Source organism: Pelmatolapia mariae, linkage group LG23 (genome assembly GCF_036321145.2).
Source record: "Pelmatolapia mariae isolate MD_Pm_ZW linkage group LG23, Pm_UMD_F_2, whole genome shotgun sequence".
NCBI lineage: Eukaryota > Metazoa > Chordata > Actinopteri > Cichliformes > Cichlidae > Pelmatolapia > Pelmatolapia mariae.
This window is the reverse complement of record NC_086246.1, coordinates 14,272,159-14,298,499: the sequence shown is the minus strand read 5'-3', so window position 1 is coordinate 14,298,499 and position 26,341 is coordinate 14,272,159. Positions and strand designations below refer to the sequence as shown.

At 40.0% G+C, this 26,341-nt stretch overlaps 1 protein-coding gene across 1 annotated transcript; it reads left to right on the top strand.

The window, feature by feature from the left end:
* slitrk6 (SLIT and NTRK-like family, member 6) lies at positions 1–22,556 on the top strand. Its single transcript, XM_063467202.1, has 2 exons — positions 1–532; positions 18,352–22,556. Exon 2 carries the CDS (start codon positions 18,367–18,369, stop codon positions 20,902–20,904), a length of 2,538 nt encoding a protein of 845 aa, XP_063323272.1. The 5' UTR covers positions 1–532; positions 18,352–18,366; the 3' UTR covers positions 20,905–22,556.
* The last annotated feature ends 3,785 nt before the right edge of the window (positions 22,557–26,341 follow it).

The following is a 26,341-nucleotide window of genomic DNA, read 5'->3' as shown; positions in this document are numbered from 1 at the left end:
TGGTTAACTACACAGAGCGCGCGGCGCAGCGCGAGAGCAGGGTACGGCACGCGCTGTCATTGTATTTTTATTTTATTTTAAGTTGACCGTAGAAGCATAATTAGAAAAAAGAGAGATGCAAGAATAGCCCCGCTTTAATGGCAACAATGTTTTAACACTGTCGCCTCGAACCTGCAACTTAATCCTAATTGACTGTGGAGAGACTGGAAGGAGGAAGGCTGCGGGCTGCTCATCATCCCGGGACCGGAGTGAAACCTCACCTCAAAGCCTCCTGGTGTATCGGAATAATTAAGAGTGTGTGTGAGTGTGTGTGAGGAACCGCAAAGGAAAAGGGAGAGGACTGACGGAACCTGTGAAGTTTTCTAGTGTGTCAGCCTGTTTTATAAGGAGCTTCGTGGACTGTAGAGAAACTGTTAGCCTGCGCGTCCCCCCTCTCCTCTTTTTAAAGGTGGTGGGTTACCCGCATTAACTGATGGACCAAGTACAGTGAAATTTGGACTTAAACATCGTCTTTCTTCAACAGTTTTATCCGGTAAGTGTCACTTTACGGTGGATGTAAATATTTTTCTGTCAATGTTCTGTCAGTTATGGATCAGATGTGATTTATGGAAAGTTTATTTCTGTTTCATTGTAATTAAATAACTGCCCCCCCCCTTTTTTTTTTTGTTTATTGGGATTAGCTTAAATGATAAGGAATCAGCGTCCATTACGGGCACGTTCTAACTAGCTAAAGAATGTTGCAGTGCAGTAACCATCCAGTTTTATCCCCCCTTAAAAAACTGCTATAAAACAGAGGGTGTAGATTGTCAGAAAGCACAGGCAGAAAACAGCTTTAAAGAAAAAAATAAATAAAAAATAGTGCCTGGACTTGACAGGAACAGAGAAGGAGCTGTGAGTTTTCCTGAGGGGGCTCCATTACCTCGAGCACACCTGGCTGTCTGCCACACACAGTTACTGTATCCTACGGCGCTGTTCTCCCCTATGGAAATTCGGACTGGTGTGCCTATGCTCTGCTTCGTATTACATACAAGGAAAAAATATATTTTAAAAAAAAGACAAAACTTTGGAGTGAGTGGCTCATTTTTAACAGAGCTCTGCGCGGTAACAGATTGAAGCTGCCTCACACTTCGCTCTTCCCTCCTGGCGTTCGGCCATCACTAATTATATCTGTGGCGTATGAATATTTATTAGTGTTAGTGGTCACAGGTGTCTTTTAATGGGCGCTGCGTCATGAATTCTGACAGAACCGAGCCAATCAGGAAGCAGAGCCAGCCAATTAATCTCGTTACGTTTTACACGGCGCTGTTATAGCGTGCATGCTCACACTCTGTAATCACAGGCAGTTCAATAGATCTGCACTGCATTTGTGCCTTACTTCTAATCAGCTTTCCCCCTTCAATTAGAGGAAGTGCAAGTTAATGGGGAAAGCACTGTCTGATTATCTTTAAGTTTGCTTAATTGAGTCTGGACCCCAATTTTTTGCTTGGATGAATAATGGTTAATAAGGTAATGCCCCAGTTATAGGCCCTGGATGGTATAACATTTGATTATTTATTTTTTTAATCACAACTTTCCTGTCTGGCTCTCTAGTGTTAAGAGTTTTTTTTTGTTTTTTTCCCCCTCCAGCTTTGTAGCTCCATTGCTATAATACCTAAAAAAAAAAGTCACCCAGGCACAGGGAATTATAGAGAGAGGGGAAACAAGAGCTGATGTTTACTTGTGGATATCAGGTGGTGCAGTGGTGGTTAGTCCCCTACAACTGAACAAACTGTTTGCAGTGAAGGGGAAACACAAATATGTTTGAATAGGGTAGGTGTTGTCTGTGATGAGTTGACTAGCCAAAAGGAAATTGGCCTGACAGGTGTGAGTGGTCTGCAGATTTCAGAGCCAACTCAGGGTCGAGAGTAGCGCTTCGGGCCAGGGTGAAACTTTATTAGTGTGCTGTTTGTCAGATGGAGAAATCCTGCAGTTATGTATCAGAGAGCGGAGATGAAGTAGGCAGCGTGAGCCCACGTAATATTGAATCAGTCAAAAAAAAAAGGAAAAAAAAAAAAGGCTGGAACAAGGGGCAAGGGAGTTGAACTATCTCATGCCTGTTGAGTGGGTGGATGTCATAATTATCATTTCTCCAGGATTGTGGTGAAGGAGGGCCGCGGGCGCTGGCAGAATCTCTCACTGATATGTGGGTGTAGTGGTGGTGTCGACCCTGTAGGGGCAAGCCGCATCACTTGCAATCCAGAGGAGGAAAGGGACAAGTCCTGGCGTAATTGGTGCCTGGGAACACTGCAGGGGCGCTCGGGGAAAGTTGATAGACGGTCAGAGCGAGCGCATAAACAAGGCAGCGCAGAAACACATACCCACTCTGAAGCCATGGACTGCTGAGGGGGGGGGGGGGGGGGGGGCTCTAATCTGCTATCCCATGTCAGGTTGAAATGAAACAACCTCTAGCCTGACGCAACAAGTCAACTGCCTCGCATTCTCCGGCCCAAACTCCACCTCATTCTGTTTCAGCCCCCCAGGCTAAAAGCAGCCTGACTTTTAAGTATTAGTAGACGCACGCAACTGTTGGTGGGAGACCTTCAAGAGACGTGGGGAGAAAAGACTGGGAGTAAACAAGGCTCTCTTTTCCTTCTGTGGAGAAAGGTTGCTGGCTTTTCGTGGCCGTGTGTCACAGCAGGAAGGTGTAAATTAGCAGGCAGGACTTGTCATAACACGATAAAAAGTTCCTAAAATACTTTGTAATTGTAAGAGAAAGCAATCAGGAGCAGTTAAAGTGCATGTTTATGGTAGCACATTCCTGAGTAACCACAACATAACAAAGGAGTGACTGAGCACAAACACCTGTAAAATTCACTTCAGTTCTGTTTTATTTATATAGCTCCAAATCAAAGCAATAGTCGCCTTTAAGGCGCTTTATATCGTAAGTTATAAACTGTGCCATAATACATAGAAAACTCCAACAATCAGACGACCCCCTATAAGGAAGCAGTTGGCGAAAGTAGGAAGGAAAAACTCCCTTTTCATAGGTAGAAACCTCCAGCAGAACCAGGCTCAGGAAGGAGCAGCCATCTGTTGTGACCAGTTGGAGCCGAGGGAAGGAAGAGAGGGATTTTCTTTTTTTTTAAGTGCTTCTTGCTACACATAGTAAACACATCTGGGTCTGATCTGGGATCGTTTTGGCACTGACAGCTCAGATGTTTGGGCCAGACATGGTATTAATGTGGGTTATAAGAAGTGTAGTGTGGACCAGATGTGGCCCAAATGTTGTAAGACATTTAATATAAGAATTGTTTAAGGTGGACCAGTGCAGTCAGTCTAGATATGGCTAGATATGGGCAAAACGTTAATGTCTAGCAGGGATTAAATTATATTAGAGCATATTCTATGCTCTAAAATATGTTCATATATATATATATATATATATATATATATGAGAACGGAGCTTGGTCCCCGTAGATCTCTCGTAGTCTGGCTATTGGCTACTGCGCATTTTCAACACACCTCAAAAACCTTTACAAGTTCAGCATTGTTCATTGTCTTGACACCAAACATTATTGCCAGCTGTAGAGCCTTTACCTATCCATCTTTCTATCTTGCCAAGCACTTTATGAATATTGTAAAACCTGCTGGAAAAGTAGCACATAGAATTTGATGGGCTTGCTAGCATTCTGATGAAATGCTCAGCGAGCAGATTATTTAGGACAATAAACACCCCCCCCCCACCCCACCCCCACACCATTGTTTGAAACGCAACACTCCCTTCTGTTGCAGCAGCGTCACGTGTGATGTGTACACATTTCTTGTGGCAGACGTGCAGCGTGTGCTGTGCTGCCTGTATATGCATTTAATCTGCAGTTTCTGTTGTGATTCCGGGAATTTCAGATGGCTCGGAGTAATCCATCTCAAAAACAAACAGGGAATTATGGGTGGCGTTGAGTCTTATTTTTGACTTTGAAGCTTTTGTTCTGATAACAGGTTTTAGCAGGAGCTTAGAATGCTGTCCAGCTTCTTTAACTTCCCGCTGTGGCTCTCCCACTTAATTGGTCTTGAAAGGTCTTGTTTAGCTGGACGGCGCAGGTCAGCTCGAGTCTCTGCAGTTAAGTTGTCACACACTCAATTAACTGACAAAAAAAATGCACAGGCTGAAAGCAAGACACCTTGAACTTAATCTGCATTGAATTTGCTGTCTTATGTGTCCAGACAAGAATTATGTAAAAATATACCAGCTTTATCTTCCTTTTAAAAAGACATTACACCTTGGTGTTATTGATGCAGTCAAACAGACATAACATCTATCAATCTTCTCATCTAACCATCCACTCTTGCTCAATGGAGCCAGTCTGAAAATGTTTTTGACTATCGGTCCGTAAGCTCTGCCTCTGTCTGTGTGTACTGCTTAAGTCTGCTGCTGCATCTGATACTGGCAGCTCCAATGAGTCTTCTTATTTCCCTTGACCATAGACTGGATTTCCTTCAGGCAAATTTGCATCAGCCAAAGTGTCAGATAGGGTGGAGTTTTAGCTCTACTGGCTCTGCATCATAAAGCAAGTTATACTGATTCTAGTATGACACAGTAATGAATTATGGAGGCGTCTGGTGAATAAACAGGGAAAGGGCAGAGCAGAGGGAGAATCAGAATTGGTGGTGGGTGTGTGTGTGTGTGTATGATCCATCTCCGTGTTTCCCAAACAGTAAAAGATAAATCTGTGACTTTGTGCTAATCCTGTTACCTTTAACGTAGCTAAAAAAGCTGCGCCGCCATCTTTCCATTTCTCCCATGAACACACATGGGCTCAAAGTGTGCACCCATATGTGAAAATGTGCAGTCGCTTATGACAATCATAGTCTCGGTCCTGTCAGGTAAATATAAAACACATACAGGCAACGTTTACATATGGCATGTAGATTTTTTTTTTCCTCTTTCTTTGCTTTTAGTAGGCGTCTTGATGAATTGTCACTTGACCACATACCATTCAGCTGTTACTAATGAACAGAGCCACTAACAGATGTGGTCATAAAAAACAGCTTATGACTTTATAGTAATTTGTTCAGTTAGTAAACTCGTCATGGTTTTGCTGAAGAACAGTAAGCTAGAGTGTAGTACATAAGGCTGAATATCAAACTGATAAATCAGACTGATTAGATCCTACCAAGTGTTGGATAATGTCTTGTTATTTGATACTAAATTTTAGTATATTTGAAGTAAATCTCATCAGTGTTAAAGAGCCAATCAGCAGACAGCATACTAGTGCGAAGATCTAATGATCTCAGTGACTGGCTGTCTAACGTGTAGTAGAGTTATACAGAGAAAATCTATGTTACAAGTACTTATTTTTAAGCTGTGTTTCAAAAAAAATGGTTTCATATCTTCTCTGAGTAACTAAAGTCTATTTACCAAATGTGAAGAAACAACTGCTTTGATTCTACATCCAAAAGATGTTTGTTTTGTCCTGATAGGATATCAACTGAAGTTGAACTTGGGCCAGTCTGCACTGTTGTGCAATAAACATTTGCACAATATTTTAACCAGGCAAGTCATTATGAATACATTCATATTTACGGTGGTGGGCAAAAACTGGGAGGTAGCTAAAAAAGTTACATAAAGGTTAAGAACCAAGAGAAAAACACCTACTGATAAACCACTACCCCCTGGTGCTTTAGGTTGGTTCTACAGAGGGTATTTACAACAAAGTACCTTTAACTCGGGAACTTAGGCGCACATGCATCGATTGTTTGTTTTGAAAGGCTTACATCAGATAGCAGGTGTAGAAATTTGTACAAAAATTATTAGATTTGATGCCAATATCATCAAGGCTGTTAAAACTGCAATGCATGCATTAAAAAAAAAAGGCAACTACCAAGACCGACTGTATGACAGATTTGATGAAACTCTTGAAATAATGGAGCAAAATAAGAGAGCACGAAGCTGCTCTGTGTTTGACTGTAAGAAGAATTAATCAGCCAGGACTGGATTTTCAAAAATCATTTTACATTTCCCAGAAATAGCCACATGCCCAATTTGAGGACGACTGTGAACTAATTGTAACATTGCTGCAATGCGTGTGATGACCCCCTTTAATTCCTGGCTTTTGTGCATTTTTAAATATTTGCATGAATATGTTGTAAAACAGCTCTGAGTTGGATCTCAAACATAAATGCGTAAATGGGTATGTTTTTATGTTCTGAAACTGCTTCTATGTGTAAAATGGTAAAATAACTTTCTTAATGGAGCTTTCCTATCCTAACGATCAATTTTATGAAACTGGTAACAGTGAGGAAAACATATTGTTTAATCCTTGCTTTAAAAATCATCGAAGACTCTGGTTTTTGAATGATACCAGTCATAATTGTACAGTTAGGATATCCAGATATCCAGTGTGATCACAGTACATGACAGTCCATCATGTCATATGAAAAATGTACTTTGACAATCACTTTATGTATTTGTAGTTTTTTTGGAAGGTCCTAAGTTTCTATAAATTCAAATTGAAAGTTTCAAAATAGACCAGTATTGGTATATTTCAGATATCTAACTAGAACGCATATGAAAATATCAAAATCTTTTTTTGTTGCGAGTTAGAAACTTAAATTATATTAAATCTCTAAAAATACTATTTTCAGGTTGTCTATAAACTTGCCTGCATTTTTGTAGACCACAGAAACCAAGCTGTGATTAACTGACATGACAGAATGTTCTAGGTGGTGCCCTTTCTTTTGTTTATTCTCAGTAGCCAGGCCTGTCTACCTATAATATGTGACTCCTTTGAGAATGAAGTTTTTGTTTTTTTCCAAGTGGCGGATCTACACCTATTTATGGAGCGAATCATAAGACCGTCATTACCATTACCCTGTGGCCCTTTTTTTATGGAGGGCATGCTTTAAAATCGACATTAGAAACAACTGAAAGGCTGAAAAGACTAAGGATGGTTACACTGGAGATAGAAAGATATGAAACACTCACTGAATATTCTCAAAGAGCTATCTCATAATGATATAACACAACAATCTCTATTAAAACTGTGTTCTACTTTATTTAGAGTATTGGCTTTGCTTTTCAGTTGCCTGACTTTCCAGGTAGCACTGAAACTAGATTGAGTATAGTGAACAAATGTATCTACACTTTGCCAGTCCTGCTGGTGAGTCACTCTTGAATAGAAAGTGTCCTTCTTTTTTTTTTTTTTAAAGCCACAGTAAGGTATACAGAAACATACATCTGTTTGGTGCAGATGGGTCTTCTTACAAAACATACCTTGATCCTACTATACAGTGGCGTAACTCGCCTGCTCATTTCAGGAGAACTAATTACTGCGCATTAGTTAAACAGACCATTTGAAATGCAGGCCTTCTAAATCAAGCTTGCCAGGGGAGCTGAGCCACCCCCTCTTCCCTCCCTATCCCACACTGCCTTTGTGTTTCTATTATTAGTTCTATCATGCATATGTTCTCTATCAGAAATTAAGGCCCACCAGCAGAGAGCAGAAAGTGAGGAAGCTATGCAGTTACACAAGGTAGTGAGTAAGCAAAAGTGTGGCGTTGTGTCAGTTAATGGTCATAAAGATGTATTAGGTTTCTATGCATGATGAAGTTCAGTATCTGCTTATGACTTACCATAGGGATGAGCTCCCAGCTGTTAGAACTACTGAACAACATGAGAAAAGCAGAGAGCCAATCGAATTTCTTTCTTTTCTTTTTTTTTCATCGGGACACTGATGATGTTTCCAAAGATGCAATCCTTGTAGCAGCCAGCAGAGCGTGTGCTATCAGCCTCGCTCCCCTGATCACCAAGGCTGTGTGCTTCCAACACAGCTAAAAGGATCTTTGTTGGCCTGTTTGAAAGCACAGTACTTCCACTAAAACCTCCACCATGCTGAAACAAAGGGCCAGAAAGTTCAGTCAGTGTTAATATATATATTTTATAAAATAGATGTATACAGACCCTTAACAGGTGGACGTACTTTAGTTAACTAAAACTAAAACTAGGAGCTAAAAAAACATTTTAAACTTTTATTTTTTAAATTAAAATCTAAATCAGTCATACCTACTGCACTTACAAAACTAAAATCCAACTAAATATATACAGCTGAAATGTCTTTAACATTGGTTTACTGGATTTGTTTTCATGCATGTTTGATTCAAATTTGAATAAATGCAATTCAGTCACTTTCACTTGCGCTGGCACACGGAAAGTTTTGATAAACGTTTCAGCACAAGCACCGCAAGCAAAATGAAGCAATAGATCAACAATTCCGTTGGGAAACACGTGATATCGCTCCATTCACAGGGACTTGACAGGCAAGAGCTCTGAAACCTGATACTTGTACATGTGAATCCTCATTAACCATATGCAGAACAATACAATACATGTCAGATGTTGGCTCATATGTCTGAATAAAAGTTGTTTTGTAGAATCCTAATCCTAAACCTGCTTGGATTTCAGTCTCACGGTGCTGGTACAGATTATATTTACATTATTGCTGCGGGTGGTGAACGGGTGGATTAAACTGTCAGAGAACTTCAGACTTCAGTGAATTAAACTCTACTCTTTCAACCACCCTGTTGTCAGGATCCATTAATCATCACAGCTGCAGGTAGCCTAGCAATGAGGAGGACTAAGGTCATAAAATGCTAAGAGCCGAGGTGACTAATGCTTTTAAGAGCAAGTGAAAAGCCAATAATATTGTGAGATATCCACAAGACATCTCCATGATATGTCCAAAACACCAATTTGGAGTGACTTTTATCACTCTTGAACGAGCTAAGAGAATGGCTCTATCTATCGGGGTGCCACTAGGGATAACAAGTCTTTCATGCTACATCAAGTTGCCTCCTGCAACAGAAGAAGGAATTATGCCTTATGGCCTATTTGTGGCTCTAGCGTGCTTTACTTACTTTGACAGTGACGAGGACAGAACACGACTATGACTGTGTTCATATTATCTAAAAATAATGTTCGGAACTGTCAACCGGATGGTGTGCATTCATACTTAGTACAGTGCAAATCCAGGTCCTTGTTTTGTTGTCATATACTGTATCTATAGTGTGTGTGTGTGTGTGTGTGTGTGTCTTTGTCAGTCCACTAGAAACTATGACAAATGTACAGATGGTAAAATAAGTGGTGCTGCAGTGCGCTGTCAGGGGCGTAAAGCATGCAAAAATCAATGGCAAGCAAGGGCACACGAGCTGTTCAGTAAGGATGGCATGCTTAGTATGAACCCTGGCTTTGCAAATGAATGCCCAATACAGCTGTCATTTTAAAGTTTGTCACAGTCAAGCTGTGATAAAGCCACATTCAGTCCATTCATACTGAAATGCTGTCAGCAGTAAGATGTCTTTGTCAGAATCCATAGCAGTGTGGATTTTTGGTGACTTTTGCAAAGGGACATGCTCCAAGTTTATCAGCGAAGGTCTGTGCAGCTCCATTGCTTTCTCACACTACTTATGTGATACATTAGATTACCAAGTAATGATTTCTGGACTCATCTGCCTGCTCGAAAGTGACTTGACCTACAGAAATGTTGATAAGAATAAAACTTGATTGCGTTGTTTCTAGGGCTGCGTGATTATGGCAACCATATCATTTAGCTCAATTATTGAAATCTTGATGATTTAACACATTATTGGTCACCTGATCAAACATGCTGCATGTATTAAACTTTAAAGTTGGAGCAAATTTCATATAAGGAGAGGAATTTTTAAATTTTTTAGGTTCAGTGAGAGTGACGCATGGTCGTCCTCTATGGAGTTAGGCGTACACTAGCGGGTGTTTTTGACCATAAACCCAGTTTCACAAGGGCAGCCAGACGTCCTGGCTCACAGCCTCTATTGGAGGATGTCTATGGGGGAAACAAGGGGCTGTTGTGTGCTTCAGGTGACCTGTATAGTAGCTATGGGGAAACAATGGAGAACTAAGACCAACAAATAACCGGCACCTCTGCCGAGCACCACTGAAAGTGGACTGAGAGACCAGCAAAGTGTTTGAGGCAAAGGCAGCTGCAGGCAGACATCAGTGATCATTCCACAGGCTTTTTAAAACTTCCTTTACACTGATTAGAAAGATTACTTAGGGTCAAGATGAAAATGCTCCTGTGTAAAACAAAGGGGTACGCTTCATTTATAACACACAAAAGTGAGTTTCATATTGAAAATGCATGCAAAAAGTTTTTGGATACACTTATCTTTGGTTATTTAAAGTCATTTGGCTGCTTACATGATCTCAGATATCATGTGTGCACTTGTCTGAATGGACACACTAATGAACATATAAAAAGACAACATTTATTTACAGCAGTGCTGTAAAAGTCTGCGTGGAAGATGAGCATTTGTGTATTCATGGCTTTCTGTGTGAGAGTGCTCGCACAGTCACATAGAAGAGGCCTTGTCACTCTGACATATTATACCCACGGGGGGCAGTGGACTCACTGTGGGTGTTCCGTGATATTATGGAGTGTTTCACTGCACTGGAACAATACAATTTATAACCGGTCCAGCAGAAGCATTAACAGGGTGTTTATTGGTTTTATAAATGGACAAAGCCTCCTGTGTATGTTCCAGCGATGGTAAAGAACCCGGCCTATGATTAATATTCCATCAACAGACTTTTTCCTCACTTTCTCTCTGATGTCTTACTCTCCTCCGCTCCATGCTGCTTTTCCTTTTTTCTTTTTTTTTCACTCATCTGATTCGATTTTGGGTGATGAGTTGGCTTCGCTCGCATGCATGAGGAGCGATCTCATAGGGCTTCAGTAGATCTCTAATTGAATTGTCTGAACAGCACGAGATGAACATTTGAATGTGTAAAAAAAAAAAGAGAGTGCAGCAGAAGACTGGCACTGGAAGAATGTTTCATCTCCTGCGCCCATCACACCGACTTCCATGCAACATTGATTGCTTGAAAAATGGATCAGTTAAGAGGAGTCTGTTTGAAATCCAGTAGGAAGAGTGCATCAAACTACTGCCGTTCTATATCTGCTCTCTGCAGTGTTATCATGCAGTACGCGATAACATCTGTTAATAGTCTTTTTTTTCCATTTCATATTATCCTACAAGCCATTAGGGTCACAAAGGTGAGCGCCTTGGGTCCCATGACTTCCACCAGACTCCTGAGCGATCAAATGTATATAAATAATAAAAAGGGAAATGCTGCAGTTATTATTCAGCACCAGATTTGGGAGATGTTGTCTGAATATTATCGCTGTCTAAACAATGTAAATTTAATAGGTTTGACAAATGAGATTTTTGTGTCTCATTTTGGTTTGTCACATTATCTTTAATTGCTAAACACGAGTACATAGTCACATTTCTCAATGTTCTGCATAGAAATGCTTGAAAATGATTATTGCCTAACTCCCAGTGATGTCTAACTGTATAAATGTGGAAGTTGTTCACAGCTTAGAAGCTTTGTCAATGTTTGATTTTACATTCATATCATCTTTTCATATATGGAATCTGTGAGTATGTCTTCTCAAATACAGACTTTAAAAAGTTGATTCAAATGTTTTCTTTTATTCTTGTTGCTTTTTGCAATAAGAATTCAGAAGCGAAAGACTGATTTCTAAATAAACCAAAATAAATGTCATGCCTTTCCACATGGACGGGGGGGAAAGCAAGCAGCTGGAAAGGTCTAAGGGCAATTCCACCACTCAGAGAAAATTTTGGCTGTGAAAGCTTAAATTTGGTGGCCTGTAGCCAATTCTGATACCTCTCTTCCATCACATTACCTCCTCTTTTAATGAGTTTGCTTAGCCATCTGTAAAGATAAATTATTGCAGAGACCATTAAATGATAAATGTCTATTGATTCTTAATCTACGTTTTTATTTATTTAGTGACCGCTTGACTACAGTGTTTTGAAGACATGCCAAAGTGATGTTAATTAGAAACATAAACAGATATATCCATGATTAATCCTTAGCAGGAAATTACATTGACCTGGCAGGTTCAACACAGATATAACACCACATATCCCAAATAGCAAAACAATAACTATTCCCAATAAAGTTATCCTATATAAATACATAAAACAGCCAATAACTAACATAACTAACATTTTGGTGCAGTCCCTTTGACTGAAGGTGCTAGTGTTGATAACCTCTGGGGCATGGAGTGGGTGTGCCGGGTTGATCACAACTGATTTCAGCTTCAAGAGCAGTCTTCTGTCCACCACCTGCTGGACTCTCTCAAATTCACTCCAATCCATAAAGTCCTTAATTCTTCCTCAGTTTCCCTCGTCCTCACCTCATTTGATCAAGAATCATAGGAGGTGAAATCATAGAAACATAGTGTGATCTTAATAATCTATGGCTAAGTAAAACTTAGACTGCAGAACACCAGAATGATGTGTTATATTTGGGATTTTATAAACGGCATTTAACTATTACAAAGTTTAAAACTACAACACATTATTTAAATCTATTTGCTTTGTGGATTGTTGGTTGGACAAAAGGGAAATAATAATCTGACATTTTCAATTCTGTACGATATACCGGATAGATGACAGGAACATAAATGCAGAATAGTCTACCATTTAAAAGACATCATCACTGTTTGAGAGACATTTTCATTCTCTGTGTATCTAAACAGTAGCTTAGTGAGTGATCTATAATGAGCAACTTGTCTTTCTCAAAGAGTGGTTGGTCTCCTTATTGTTGTACTCCTGTCCAGGCAGATTCAGAGCGCCAGATTTCCCTCGAGGCAAGAACATTCAACTAATTATTCCTGTGCATTCTGCCTGATGTTGTGGTGATTCCCTGTAGAAATGAGTAAGGGAGGGGATCACGAGATTATTAGTGCATTTAGGACCAGATTAACAGGAGACTGTAATCTGAGAACAACAGGAGTTTAAAGGTCTGCTGTTGATCTACTAACACAGAAACAGTGTATTTCAGTAATATCCAATTCAGAAACTTGTGTAGGGTCACGGACGAGCAGAACAGATGAGGGTGTGAGGAATTGGCTAACGACGCAGGTGCGGTTTGTTACCTGCAATCTGACAAATATGTTATTAGCATGGGTTTGAGAGCATCTGTTTCTCTCAGTAATCAGCATGGCAGGGAAGAAGTGAAGAAGAAGCTGTTTTCTGTGGTAGAATCAGAGGTGTTATTGGAGGAATGTAATATCCATCCAGCCATCTTTTTTTTCCCCTTCAGCATCTCCCACGTGCAGCCTGCTCACTAAAGGGACACCTGTAAGAGCACTGTGGGTGAGGTGCATACATTAGCAAGAAAGCGTGCTCCATGGAGGAAATTTTTAAAATGACCTGAGGAGAAACGTTTGTGGACTACTACGGTTGTCTCACCTGTATGCCGCTTGGGTTTGGTGATATATCAAAAATTTCCACTTGTGGCTAGCCACTATTGAGCAGTTGTAGGGCTGGGCCATATTATACCGTTCACGGTAATACCGGTATAATGTTAGGCAACGATAGGAAAATGAAATATCGCGATAGAATATGGGTCAAACGCGCATGCGCAGTGCCTTTGTTTTCATACGCACATGGCCGATTGTTGAGTGAAACGGATGAACCAGAATTAGTTTGTAAAAATGGTGCCACTTCAGTGATGTGGAACTGGTTTGGTGTTTGTCTGTCAGATACACAACAAAGCACATTTTTTTTGTAGAACATGCAAGCGTGCTGTCGTTATTGCCGTATTTGTCGGACTAAGGTGCTCGTAAATCTGGGAGTAATCTGGGTCCTAAACTCCCTCTGCTTCAGGTCCCAAAGTCAAACAAACACTGCAGCATCACTAAGAGTTAAAAACTGTCTAAATTCTTTCATCTTTAATAAAATGATCAGCATTGCTGCTTTACCAGGTGTAACTATGAAGTTTAAGATCCAGGCATACATGAAAACAGAATTTATTACATTTAACGGAGTTAGAAGTTAGCAGGAAGCTAGCGGAAGTTAGCTCGCTAGTTTCGCTAGTTACCTAAGCATGATATAGCATGTTCTGACTGAGAGATTTCTGAAAAAATTCAAACGTACAGCTCTGCTATCACTTCCAACATAAATGAAGACAGGAAACTAAACAGCAGTGACGTTTGTAAGGTTACTGAAGTTGGGCTAGCTGGTATGTAATGATGTGCTACGTGATTGCTAGCGACACAGCTATGTTAGCATAACATAAACAGTGAATCTGGAGGAATCAAGGCTAACACTTTTCCACTCAATAAAAGTTAACGTGAAGTTTCCTGATGGTTAGAGACAAATGCAATCGCATAGCAGGATGCTGTAAACGGACCAAACTTTAGTCAGGAGAACAACTGAGATAATCCATCCACAATAGAAGGTTAGTCATTAATATACTGCAACAACATGGGAATAGAGCAGCTGTGATAGAATACAGCATTAATGAATCAATGGTACAGAAGTGGAGGAAGCAAGAAGAATGAGTTGAATAAAGTTTGATTTATCTGACTGCTTTGTTTCGCTTAATGTGCCTTATAATCCCGTGCACCTTATGGTCCGAAAAATATGTATTTGACTTTTTTATTTGGCACACTGCAGTTTAATGTTGCAAAGCAACTCTTTTTAACTTCAGTGGATATTATACATGGTTATGCTCAGGATATGTCAGCCCATTTCTACTGGAAATGCCTTTTGGTTAAACTTTCAGCAAGGAATTTGCATTTGCACTGTTAAATTTTTATATAGCTTTAATGCACATAAAAAAACAGCTTCTTGTTTAAGTGAAAATAAATGGATGGTGTTTTTTTGCGCTAGTAAAGTTGTGGAGTTGTATTTTGTCTCGCATCAATTATATCGTCAGTTATATCGTTATCGCAAATTTTCAAATATATATCGTGATAAATATTTTTGGCCATATCGCCCTGCTCTAAGCAGTTGCACTATTACTATAATTAAAACAACAGAAATCACTCAGTCGCAAAAAAATACCATCAGTTAAAAACTTGACACCCAATATCTGTGTTCGTTAGACTATGTTTTTCTGCTTGGTGGGTTGATGGGGTTTTTTCACCTCCCTCCTCCAAACGTTGTAAACTTTTGTCTTTATTAAGCACTGCAGGAATTATAGGTGTTGCAAATTTTCTGTGCCTTTTATTGAATTGTTTTTCTTTTTCCAAAGCAATGTAAAAATACCATTCCTTGGCAGTCAGTATATTGCCTTTCCTTTTATTCCCCCCCAAAAATGAACACATCTGAAGAAACCGGCACACTTTGTGTTCTGGCCTGCTCACGATTGCAAGTGTTACAGTAAAGTGCAAAATGCTGCAGCTGAGGACATGCTCAACTACTGTAATAACATTACATTATGTGCTTTAATTTAAATACTCCCCAGGCCAGATTTTGCAGTCTGAAACAGAAACTTGTCCAAATGGATATGCTGTAAAGCTAGCCAAAGAAAAAACTGTGTCCACACAATTCCTTTTACTACAGCTTCCTTTTTGGCTCTTTGTGCACTTATGAGAGTTGGAGCTGGTGCCGTCTGAGTTAGGTAAGAGTTCAGTGACATTACCAGTGATGTATTACTTTGGTAATGTAACGAGTGTCTTAGGGTTTTTATATTTCTTAGAGTTCTCGCTATTCAGTGTTTCCCGGGTCCATGGAGTGAGGAGTGTAAAGTCTCTATCGGTTATTGCAGGTATGTGGAGAAAGACCTCGGGGTATATGCCTGAACCTCAAAGATGTTGAAGATGGAGTTGTCTTGGTTTTCATCAATACTGTTGACTTTACCCTGTGGCACAAAAAATGCATGGAGGCATGGTGAGGGAGGCAAAAAGTTGAAAGAAGAAAAGAAGAGGCACGGAGAGGGTTGGGGAATAACTTCAGAGATGTTTTAGCTTCATGGAGCTGATATCTTCTCTCTGTTGTCTCCCTGGGTAAGGTGTGTGTTGTGTGAGGATTGCTTGACTTGGTAAACAGAATAATTGTTATATTTATAGTCAGACTGTAGTAAGCATTTAAAATCTGAATGTCCGATATGTTTCAGAACAGTAATTAAGCTAATTGGTACATGAATGCCTTCTGATCCCTTGGTGTCTATCTCTAGTCTATATAGAAAATGTAATTTTCTAAAACTTTACAAACTGTTCTCCAATTATAGGACAAAAAAAATGAGCACCCAAACTGACACATCAAAAACTTTACATTTTTTTTAAGTCTTTTTGTTGTTTTCCCCAAAACAGTAGAGTGGTTTTTGATGATGACTTCACAGGGTGTATCTCTAGTCTACACACCAAAAAAAAAATTTTTTTCTGTTGCTGCTTTAGGGCACAGGCAACTGCAAACACCCCCAGAAAATATGCCCCGCATCTCTCTGACTTTGAGTAAAGGGGAGATATTTCCTCAGCTTTGTAAAGAGAGACAGTTGAGTATCATTTCGATAGATATCTTGAGTCATAGCTTTCACTCTCTGACAAACACAGGCTGGATTGGCTTGCCCCGTCTTGCCAGAATGAAGCTTTCCAGTTACTAATCGCATTCGTTAACAAGAACGGCTGTCATCTCTCACGTCTTTCCTCTTTGAAGAATCCCATTCGTTAACAGTGAATATCTAGATGATTCTTGATCTAGGGAAGATGTCTACACTTCTGCACCAGTCCCCCGAGAGTGATGTAGCCTTTGATCCATCGGGATTTTAGTCGACTTAATGTAATGGATTTCAATGTGGTGCACAGGCTGCTCATCATTAAAATCAGATTTCAGCTTTTCCCTTGTCATTCAACATAAATCCTACTCACAGTGGAGTTTGATTTTATTTTCAGTGGACCGGGCTGCCCCTCCACACGCTTCGGTTTATTGCTTTGATATAGTTTGTAAAATAATACAGTCAAGAGTATTTGAAAGAATTCAGATGTATGAATACAGGGTTGGCTCAGATTTAATTCTCTTTGAGTCCAGCCTCATGTGAGTTAGCTGGTTTTGCAATAAAACGGGGTCATTTATTTCACGTTCTAAATGTAGAATGCTTGTTCTAAATGTTGCTTTGACATGGATTGAAGTGACTTCTGCATTTGCATGACTCACACTACGTCTTTGTTCAGACGAGCCTGCATATAAAGGGCAGAGAAATCAGTCAAATGAGTCTCTCTCTCTCTCTCTCTCGCTCTCCCTCTTTTTTTAAAATAATGTACAATTATCCCACTGAGTCACTGGGAAGAGTTGCTGTCTGATCTCAGTCCTCACCCTGTGGAATTTATTTACTCATCGGTAAAATGCAGTGCCCAGGGAGGGAGTTTTAATTCTGAAGTTTTTTATTGGATGAATAGGCGTGCCATTAGCTAGAGATGATGCTACATATACTGAGTAAAGGCAACATAGGTGTAAACATTCAGAAAGAAGAGAATACTTCATAGAGTTTTTCACAGTTGCTAAGACATTTCCACCCCTTTTTGTAAAACTGTTAACAACACCTTACTAAACCTCTGACAATGCTGGCAAAACCAGTCGCATCAAAACAGCTTTGTTGGAGCTCAAAAACCACACAGTGTTTTCAGATCACACACACACATACACACACAGCCTGCGAAAAATAAGACCACTACTGTGCATTCATTACACACTAAAGTGAAAGAAAAAATGATGAGAACATGAAGCTCCAAGATTTTTTTTCCAGAAAAAATAAAGTGTGTGTGTAGCTTCTTCCAGTTCCACTAAAATAACAAAATATGTACATTTGCTGTACAGTAGATGTTGGATTTTGTGATGGCCACGGATGATCAACAGAGATCTGGTTGTGCTCTTTGTCCTGTTTACCTCACAAGTTTGCATGAAATTCATTCATGTATTGTATATCTCATAAGAAATTAATACGATATAATTTACTCACAAAGATGGTCTCTTTCGTACTGCAGCATAGTCATACATTAAAAAGTCAATAAATCAAGAGAATATTCTGTTTTGTAAATAAATCAGAGTGTGCAAGTATAAATCTAAATATAGGTAAAGCATGTTGACTATAAGAGGGAGTGGGAAATTCTATTAAAACTAATGAGAGTTTCATATAAATTGAACACAATGTGTAGAGAATACTGGACACTGTTAGCATTGTTTTCTAGTCTTATATATTTTTCATGCATTTAAGGCTGTGCAAGGACAGTTCTACACTACATAAAGGCTTTGATCCAAGAACTGTGTTACTCTTCATGCATATGATGCACTCATAAATATCATTTTACACTTTTACACATACATAACATAAACTTTGGCTGTTGTAACATATGAAAGTTAAATGACATTTGGATCACTGAGAATGAGACTGAATATAATTTTAATGCTACGCGGAAGTGGTACAGTTATTTAGGACAGCGTGTTTGAGTTTGACCTTCTGCAACATAGATGCTTAACACTTTTCTTTTTTCCTCCCCATCCCTTCTGCCCATCCTTTCTTCACAGATTTCTCAGGCCGAAATGCTGCCCTGTGTCATTTTCATCGGCTTGTTTCTCGCTGCGGTCCAATCCCAAGATATCCATCCCTCAGAGGCATCATCCTCCATTAGTGAGTCTTGTGACTCCTTGTGCTCCTGCGAGAGAAAAGACGGCATCTTTCATCTTAACTGCGAGCAGAGAAACATCAGCAAAATCTCCCAAATCAAAGTCCCAGCAGGTGTGCCCTTCCACCTGAACCTTTACAAGAATGACTTGGTTGAGCTCCGTGCTGAGGAAATGGAAGGGCTTAAGAGTGCCCTTTCACTGCACATCGGGGGTAATAGTATACAAGAGCTGGAGCCAGGGGTCTTTAGCACTCTCGGATCGCTGAAAAAACTCCATATAAATAGCAATTTCCTCGTCACACTGAAAGAGGACACTTTTCAAGGCCTGGTGAATTTGGAATTTCTCCAAGCTGACACAAATTTCATACGGGTCATCGAGCCAGGGGCCTTCAACAAACTGATCCGCCTGAAGGTCCTCATCCTCAATGACAATTCCATCGAGTTTTTACCCAGCAACATTTTCCGATTTGTACCACTCACCCACCTGGACCTGCGTGGCAACAAGCTCCAGACACTGCCCTATGTCGGCTTTTTGGAGCATATTGGGCGCATAATGGAACTCCTCCTGGAAGACAATGACTGGGTCTGTAACTGTGACATTTTACATTTAAAAATCTGGATGGAGAACATGAGAGCCCAATCATCAATCAGCGATGTGATCTGCACCACACCACATGACCTCAAGGGGTCCATTCTGGCAAAGGTGAAGCGGGACATCCTCTGTCCATCCCACGCCAATATTCCCTTAGAGGAGCCGTCAAAGTCACTGGATATGGTTGTTACTCCCTCATCCAAAGTAGCTCAGATTCCCAAGTTGGTCAATGCCAAGGATGACGGCAGAATCCCGACACCATCTCACATTCCCAGCAGTCCTTGTGTGGAGCATTGTTCTTGTCACAATCACCCCGTGGCTGGGTTTTTGATGCATTGTCAAGACCGAGGAATTCAAAAGGTGTCAGATATCGGAATACTTAAGGAAAGCCCAACTAAGCTCGTTATGACGGGAAATATGATTCAGAAACTTCTGAAGTACGACTTTGTAACATATGATAGTTTAGAATTGCTCAACTTGGCAAACAACAGAATCGATTACATTGATAATGAAACTTTCCTCAGCTTGAGCAGCTTGAAAAAGCTCTACTTAAACGGCAACAGAATCGAAAAGCTGTTCTCTACCATGTTTGTAGGACTGCACAACCTTGAATACCTATATCTGGAATACAACCTCATCAAAGAGATTGCACCAGGCACATTTAATCCCCTGCCAAACCTGAAGCTGCTGTCATTAAATAACAACCTGCTCAGCTCTCTTCCAGCGCAGATATTTCGCAACGTGCCTCTCGCCAAATTAAACCTGAGAAAAAACCTGCTTATGCACCTGCCAGTGAGCAACGTGCTCGATCAACTCGACTCGCTGGAGCAGATTTATTTAGAGGACAACCCCTGGGACTGCAGCTGTGACTTGCTCAGCCTCAAACAATGGGTAGAGAAACTGAGAAAGGACACAGTGGTGGGCTCCATTTTGTGTCACATGCCAAAGAAAGTGATGCAGACCGACCTGAGAAGCCTTCATCATGAGGTGCTTTGTCCCGGCTTAGGGACCTACCACCCATTGCCCTCAAATGAAGAGAGTGTGACAGCCACCCTGGGGCCCAACAGCGATGAGAGGAGTCTCCTCATCTCACTCACAGACACTATCCCACTGTCTGTGCTCATTTTAAGCCTTCTTGTTTTTGTCCTCATGGTCATATTCTGCTCGGCTGGGCTGGTGGTGTTCGTCGTGCATCGGCGGCGGCGGAGGGCGAAGAAAAAAGCAGCAGAGGAGCAGCCGCGAGAAAACACCAGCAGTAGCTCCCCCATTCACTTGCATTACAGCATGTATGGGCAGAAAACCACTCACCACACTCTGACACAGAGGACGGGGTCCACCACTCTGTACGAGGACAGGTCGCACAGTCCCATCGTGCAGATCTGCCGCAACCCCACCTACTGCTCTCAGCACAAGGAGCACGACGCCGATATGGATTATAACCTCGAAGAGCCCAGCTCCAAGCATCACCTCTGCCGGAGCATCATGGAGAAGGAGAACACGTCGCCCCTCACGGGAAACACCAGCTCAAAGTTCAGATCCATGCCCGGAGAGTGCCCCGCGGAGTTCGTCACTCTCAGCAACCCCAACTCCTTGTACAGGAACATTCTGGAGAGGGAGAAGGAGCTGCAGCAGCTCGGAATAACAGAATACCTGAGAAAAAATATGCCTCAGCTTCAGCCCGCTGTAGACATGCAGGTCCCAGGGCACCAGGAGGAGGTGAAACTAATGGAGACGATTATGTACTCAAGACCGCACAAGGTCATGCTTGAGCAAACAAAAAACGAGTACTTTGAACTCAAAGCTAACCTGCATACTGAACCAGACTATTTGGAAGTTTTGGAGCATCAAACTGCATTTAACTGAGCTTATGAAGTTATAATAAATATATATATACATAAAATGTTTGATCTAAGTGCCTTGTCCTTTTTGCCCTCTTGTACTTGCCACAGTGTAAAATATAAATATAGATATATGATGGGCACATCTCTTAAATTGTAGCACAGAATGTAATTGGTTGACTCTTTTGTTACGTTTCATCTGTTGACAGCCATGTTATGTAGCTGGTAAAAGGTGTCATTATTTATGGCCAAATATAACTTAACCGCTTAATCTCCACAGGACCACTGAGACGTCATTTGAAATGTAACATCATCTTCAAAGATTCAGTTTGCTGTGGCCAAAACAAAACCCGAACCTAACCCTAGACGAGCGTGTGCTGTCTAGGGTTGAGTTCAGGATTAGGGTTAAGGGGAACACATCATTCACACACAGACTGTTAGATGGAAACTACAGAGCATCAGTTAAACAGCATCAGCTTCTGCTTTCTGAAAATACCCTAAATCCAAACCCTAATACGAACCCTGTTGGATGTTTAAGAGGTTAAAACTCACAGTCTGTTGAACAGACCTGTGTTGAAACCAACTTTTTTTGTTTTTTTTAAATGATTGATTACATCTCTGCTGTGTTACTGCAGCCAAATGAATAGATCCACATAGCACCCTCCCCATCCCCCTCACGCTCCAACATCCTGACGGAATAAAGCAGATGTTTGGGAAGAAGTGAGTGAATTTCAATCATCACTTGACCCAGAAATGCTGTTTAATCAGTTTACCCTGACTCTGGGTATGACCTGATTACATCCTCTGTCAACATAAGCCAGCTGGATTGCCGCAACCAGAATGCTCATTGTGCCGAAGAGTCAGCAAATTGCCAACATGTACATAAAAAAATAAATATAAAAAAAAATACAGGGATAGGAGTGCAGTTTGAAAGCTATCCTTCTGTCAGTTAATTGACACGACATAGGAACTTTATTTATTTTTGTACAAGCTACTTCTTTATTTCTTGAGTCAGTAAGTAGAGCACTTCAAGTAAAGTATATACACCACTGTAATGTTGTAAAAATGCATTGCACTAATCAAATGCCATAAGATGGTGCATGACAATCAGAGTCCTGCTGAAATTTTTTGTTTTGTTTTGTTTTTTTTAAGCTTTTGGTGAAAAAAGCCACTAATGTGGAATATCATTGATCTGTGTGTGTCTGAGTGTCTGTATGTGAGACGTGTGCCACTATTTTCTGTCTGACAACAACATTTGGGAACATTGTTTGTTCCTCGTGCTCACATTTATTAACTTCCTGGAACATAACATTGCCCTAAAGCGAGTGAAGGTCCAGTTTTCCACAGACAGCCTGATAGAAAACAGACTCCAGCCGACTTCTCTCTGTTTCCCAGCTCACATTATAAACAGCTGACGAGTTGGCGAGTGACATGTGCAATGTAGACATTGTCGTTATTCTGCATTTATACTATTTGCTCTTCATACTCTTGGAAACTCAACATTTGGAACGGTTCATGTAAGCACACACTCTGTAGCTTTTCTACTTAACTAGAGTTAATTATTTATTCTGTATATTTTGTATATACTTATGTTCCATTATATCTATTGTTTTTTTGTGTGCCTTCAGTGCTGTACAGACTATAAACAGAACTTGTAATTGAAAGAGGAAATAAAGAATTGCAGTATACATATGGTTTGTAAGTAATTTATGGCTAACTCATGTATACATCCAGCCTGTTTTACCTTCAAGATAAAAGAATTCAAAGCTGCTGCTTCTCAACACCGCACACTATCTGCGCTAATTGCCACACCAGGCACTCGAAAAAGACATTTTCTCTCATTGTGCTATCAGTCCTGCACAGCATACATGTGCGAGGATGTGTAAACAACATTTGGGTTTTTTTTTCCAGCTATGTGAATAATTTACCCCCCCTCAATGGCTCAGACCTTGTCCTTAATCACACAACAGTGGCGGCGGGCTTTTTCTCCAGCCATGCTCTACTGCATTACTTTTTTTTTCTTTCCACTTGGGGAAACAGTGGATCCTCTGTAATTCCTCTATTTTCTATCATAACTGATGTATCCGACACTGCTTTCCAAGAATACACACGTAACACAGACTGCCACTGACATCTAAATACATAAACTCTGTATGCACGCACATCATTTAAGGTATGAAAACTCTCAGAGGCACACACAGACATGCACACAGCAGGGAAGACAAATGATCTTCTGCTGCTTGATCCTATGAGACTCATAAGCTATAAGCTCCTCTAAAGGTGAGACATTAGCAAAGTGCAAAACTGTGTGCAGGATGCTTTATTTCAGGGGACGACTTCAAATAAATGAATCCAGTTATGTAAGTAAAGTTCACCAAGGAACCAGTAACACAATGGAATAGCTAATAGGTGAGGTAAACAAAACAAAATCTCAAACACATTTTACATTGTAAAATGATCAGCGAAATTCTTCTTTGTGTTAGTGTAAAGAACTTTAAAAACACATTTAATCCCTGAGATTATTTTAATATAAGAAATAGAAGCGCAATGTCAACAATACAGTTTTTCTATGGGGTAAAGAAATGCTGTTGAAGTCTATCTGTATGATTCTTTGGGCTAAAAATGTAAAAAGTGAATGTGTACAATGACAGGAAAAGTTCTAGTATCTCATTGCCCAGATTGTAAAGCTGCAAAACTTATGACAATGCAGTTAAAAGCCCAGAATTTATGCCCATCTTCACATTTTCCAAAGCTGCCCAGTGGGCTAGAATGGAGCAGGCTGATTCTGGCCCCCAGGCCTTATGTTTAACACCCCTGTTTTACACTCTACAGGCAGAGTAAAATTAAAGTATTCAAAGTCTTCTCTAATTTACCCAGGTGCCAGGATGTTGCAGTATACCAAAAAAACCCCTAGAAAAATATGGAGTATTTTAAAGAGAACACTGAGCAGAACAACGACTCAGTTCCAAACATTTGTTTCAATAAATGTTTTACACATCCTGTATAACATACCATCTTCCTCTGAGACTCTGTGCATTCAAGAACAACAATATGTGGAAAACCTTACATCACAATCAGGTTCCTCCCAGTGTAGGTGATGAGAGGACTTTTTGCTGCACTTAGCTGCATAAATTTGCACAATAATGATGAAAATGGTGGTACATTAGGGCTAAGTACCTCTTGCATCAGTATAAGCTAACCTAGCTCTAATGACTGTGGATGTTCATGTTTAGATGGAACGCCTGCGAAGTAACACTGCTGTTCACACACCAAGTGTAATCACATGTAACGCAATTATGTGGAAGCACGAACAATGAAGCCAGCTGTCGGACTCGGAATAAGGCTGGAAAATGGAACGGGAAGCAGTGGTAAAAGTTAAACATGAAATGCATTATTTACAGGCTTACACACATAAAGCACACATAGGCTAGACTCGTGGAGGCAAACAAACGCAGACCTGAACTTGAATAATACACCAGTAACCAGCTGTGACTATTTGCAATTCATTGTGAACAGTGCATATGTTTGTTTTGCATCACAGCCGGAAAAGAATAACATCTTGTGACCTCAGATGCAACCGGCAGTAAGGTCTTTTTACAGCCAAAACATAGGCGAAAATGTGAAAATACTGCTTTTAATACACCAAATATCACTGTGTGAGTGCAATATTAGTATTTGTGTTCACCCATTAACACAGCTCAGTTAGGTGGTCTTACCGGAGTGTCCACCGTCTCATTTGTAGCGCAGATGATGTATTAGTTTTATTAGCAAAACGTTTCTAAGAGAGGCTTGAAAAATCCATATCATCTCACCCAGTTATTATTTATAAAACGGTCGATCTGTTACTTCGTGCCTCCAACCACAAGTCATTAATATTCATATCTGAGAGCACAACAACAGAACATCTCTTCTGGGCAACAATATCGATCGCTCTTCTGCATCCAAGAGATTCACCAGGTTCTTTGTAGTGAACACCAGTCAATTAATGCCTCACACATTACATTATTCATCCTGCAGGGCTTTCTTGCCTTTAATTCCTACTGACATTTAATGAACAGTAAGTGGCAGATATACGGAACTATCACACAGTTGGATATAATTGCTGGAGGACCAAAATGGTTTTAAAAAGCGAGAGGTGAAAGGATATAGGATATAGGAGAAATTAGCTCCTGTTCCTCAGGGGTGGAAAATGTACTGAGAAACTATGCAATAATTCAATGAAGGCACATGCATTTAAATGTTAAATATCAAAACTGAGCATAAATTGTTTTAGATGCAAAACAACTTTATGAATCTGGTTATCATTTTAAGGTAAATGTGAAGATGTTAAGTACTGTATCAAAAAGATTTAAAAAGCTATACAGTGTATTAGACGTGCTTTTTTTAAACAATATAATAGTTTACTGTTCTTTTTTTAAATAGAACTTAATACCATAAATAGCAATGCCATTGAGGGAAAAAAAATTAAAAGCATGCTAATGTGGGAATGTAAATTTATTCGTGAAGGTTATTTCAGTTGATTTGCGATTTGTCTCTGTTGGGGAAAGGTAATTTATTTTGCAGTGCTTGCATGTCTAAGAATTATGTTAAGGTTTAGTTATCAATGGAGCACCATGACTGAGCCTTCTGTAATAAATTAATCACTTTGAGGTAGCATTTATCTTGGGGGTATTTGTTAAAATGTTGAACTAAGCAGATGTCTCATAATAGTGCAAGGAGTAGAGCACTGAGACAAAAGCTGGTAGCCTGACATGGTTCATCTGTGCACTCTCACATCATTGAATACCTTTTCAGTATGGCAAATGTCTTTATACTGTATGTGTAAACAATGCCCTTATCTAATTTAAATGACCACATTTAAGTTATTTTGTGTTGTTTTGATCACTTTCCTTAACTTCTATGCACCTTTTTCATATATTTCTACAATATCAAGTGGAAAAGTCATTAATTTGCTAGTATTGTGATTTTTCTATAATTATTTATTGAGACTTTAGCCAAGAACAATGTTTTCACATGCCACTGTGTTGTAGCGATGAGTGACTTTTAGCCACTAATCATTTTTAAGGTTGTTTATAGTGTTTCTATAATTGTGCGGTGTATAGGGCACAAGAACTAACATCTGTCTGTTAACACATCAGGTAACTATGTATCGAGAGAAGTAAACTTAACCTCATCTGCCAAGTTATTGTTGAGTTATTATTGCCAAAACACTTCACATTCCCCATGAGGATTGCTGGAGCAGCTCCTGCACTGAAATGCTGTACTTTCCTACATAGCTCCGCTGGGACTGCAGGTCTTGGTCGGACAGTAGGACAATCAATTTTCCTAATGAAGTAACTATGTATTGAGAGAAGTAATCTTGATATTGTTTGCCATATATAGTAACAATTTCTGTGTATATTTATTGAAAATGTTAATGATTTATTGTTAAAATTATTTATCAAAGAAGTTGTGTTACAGCA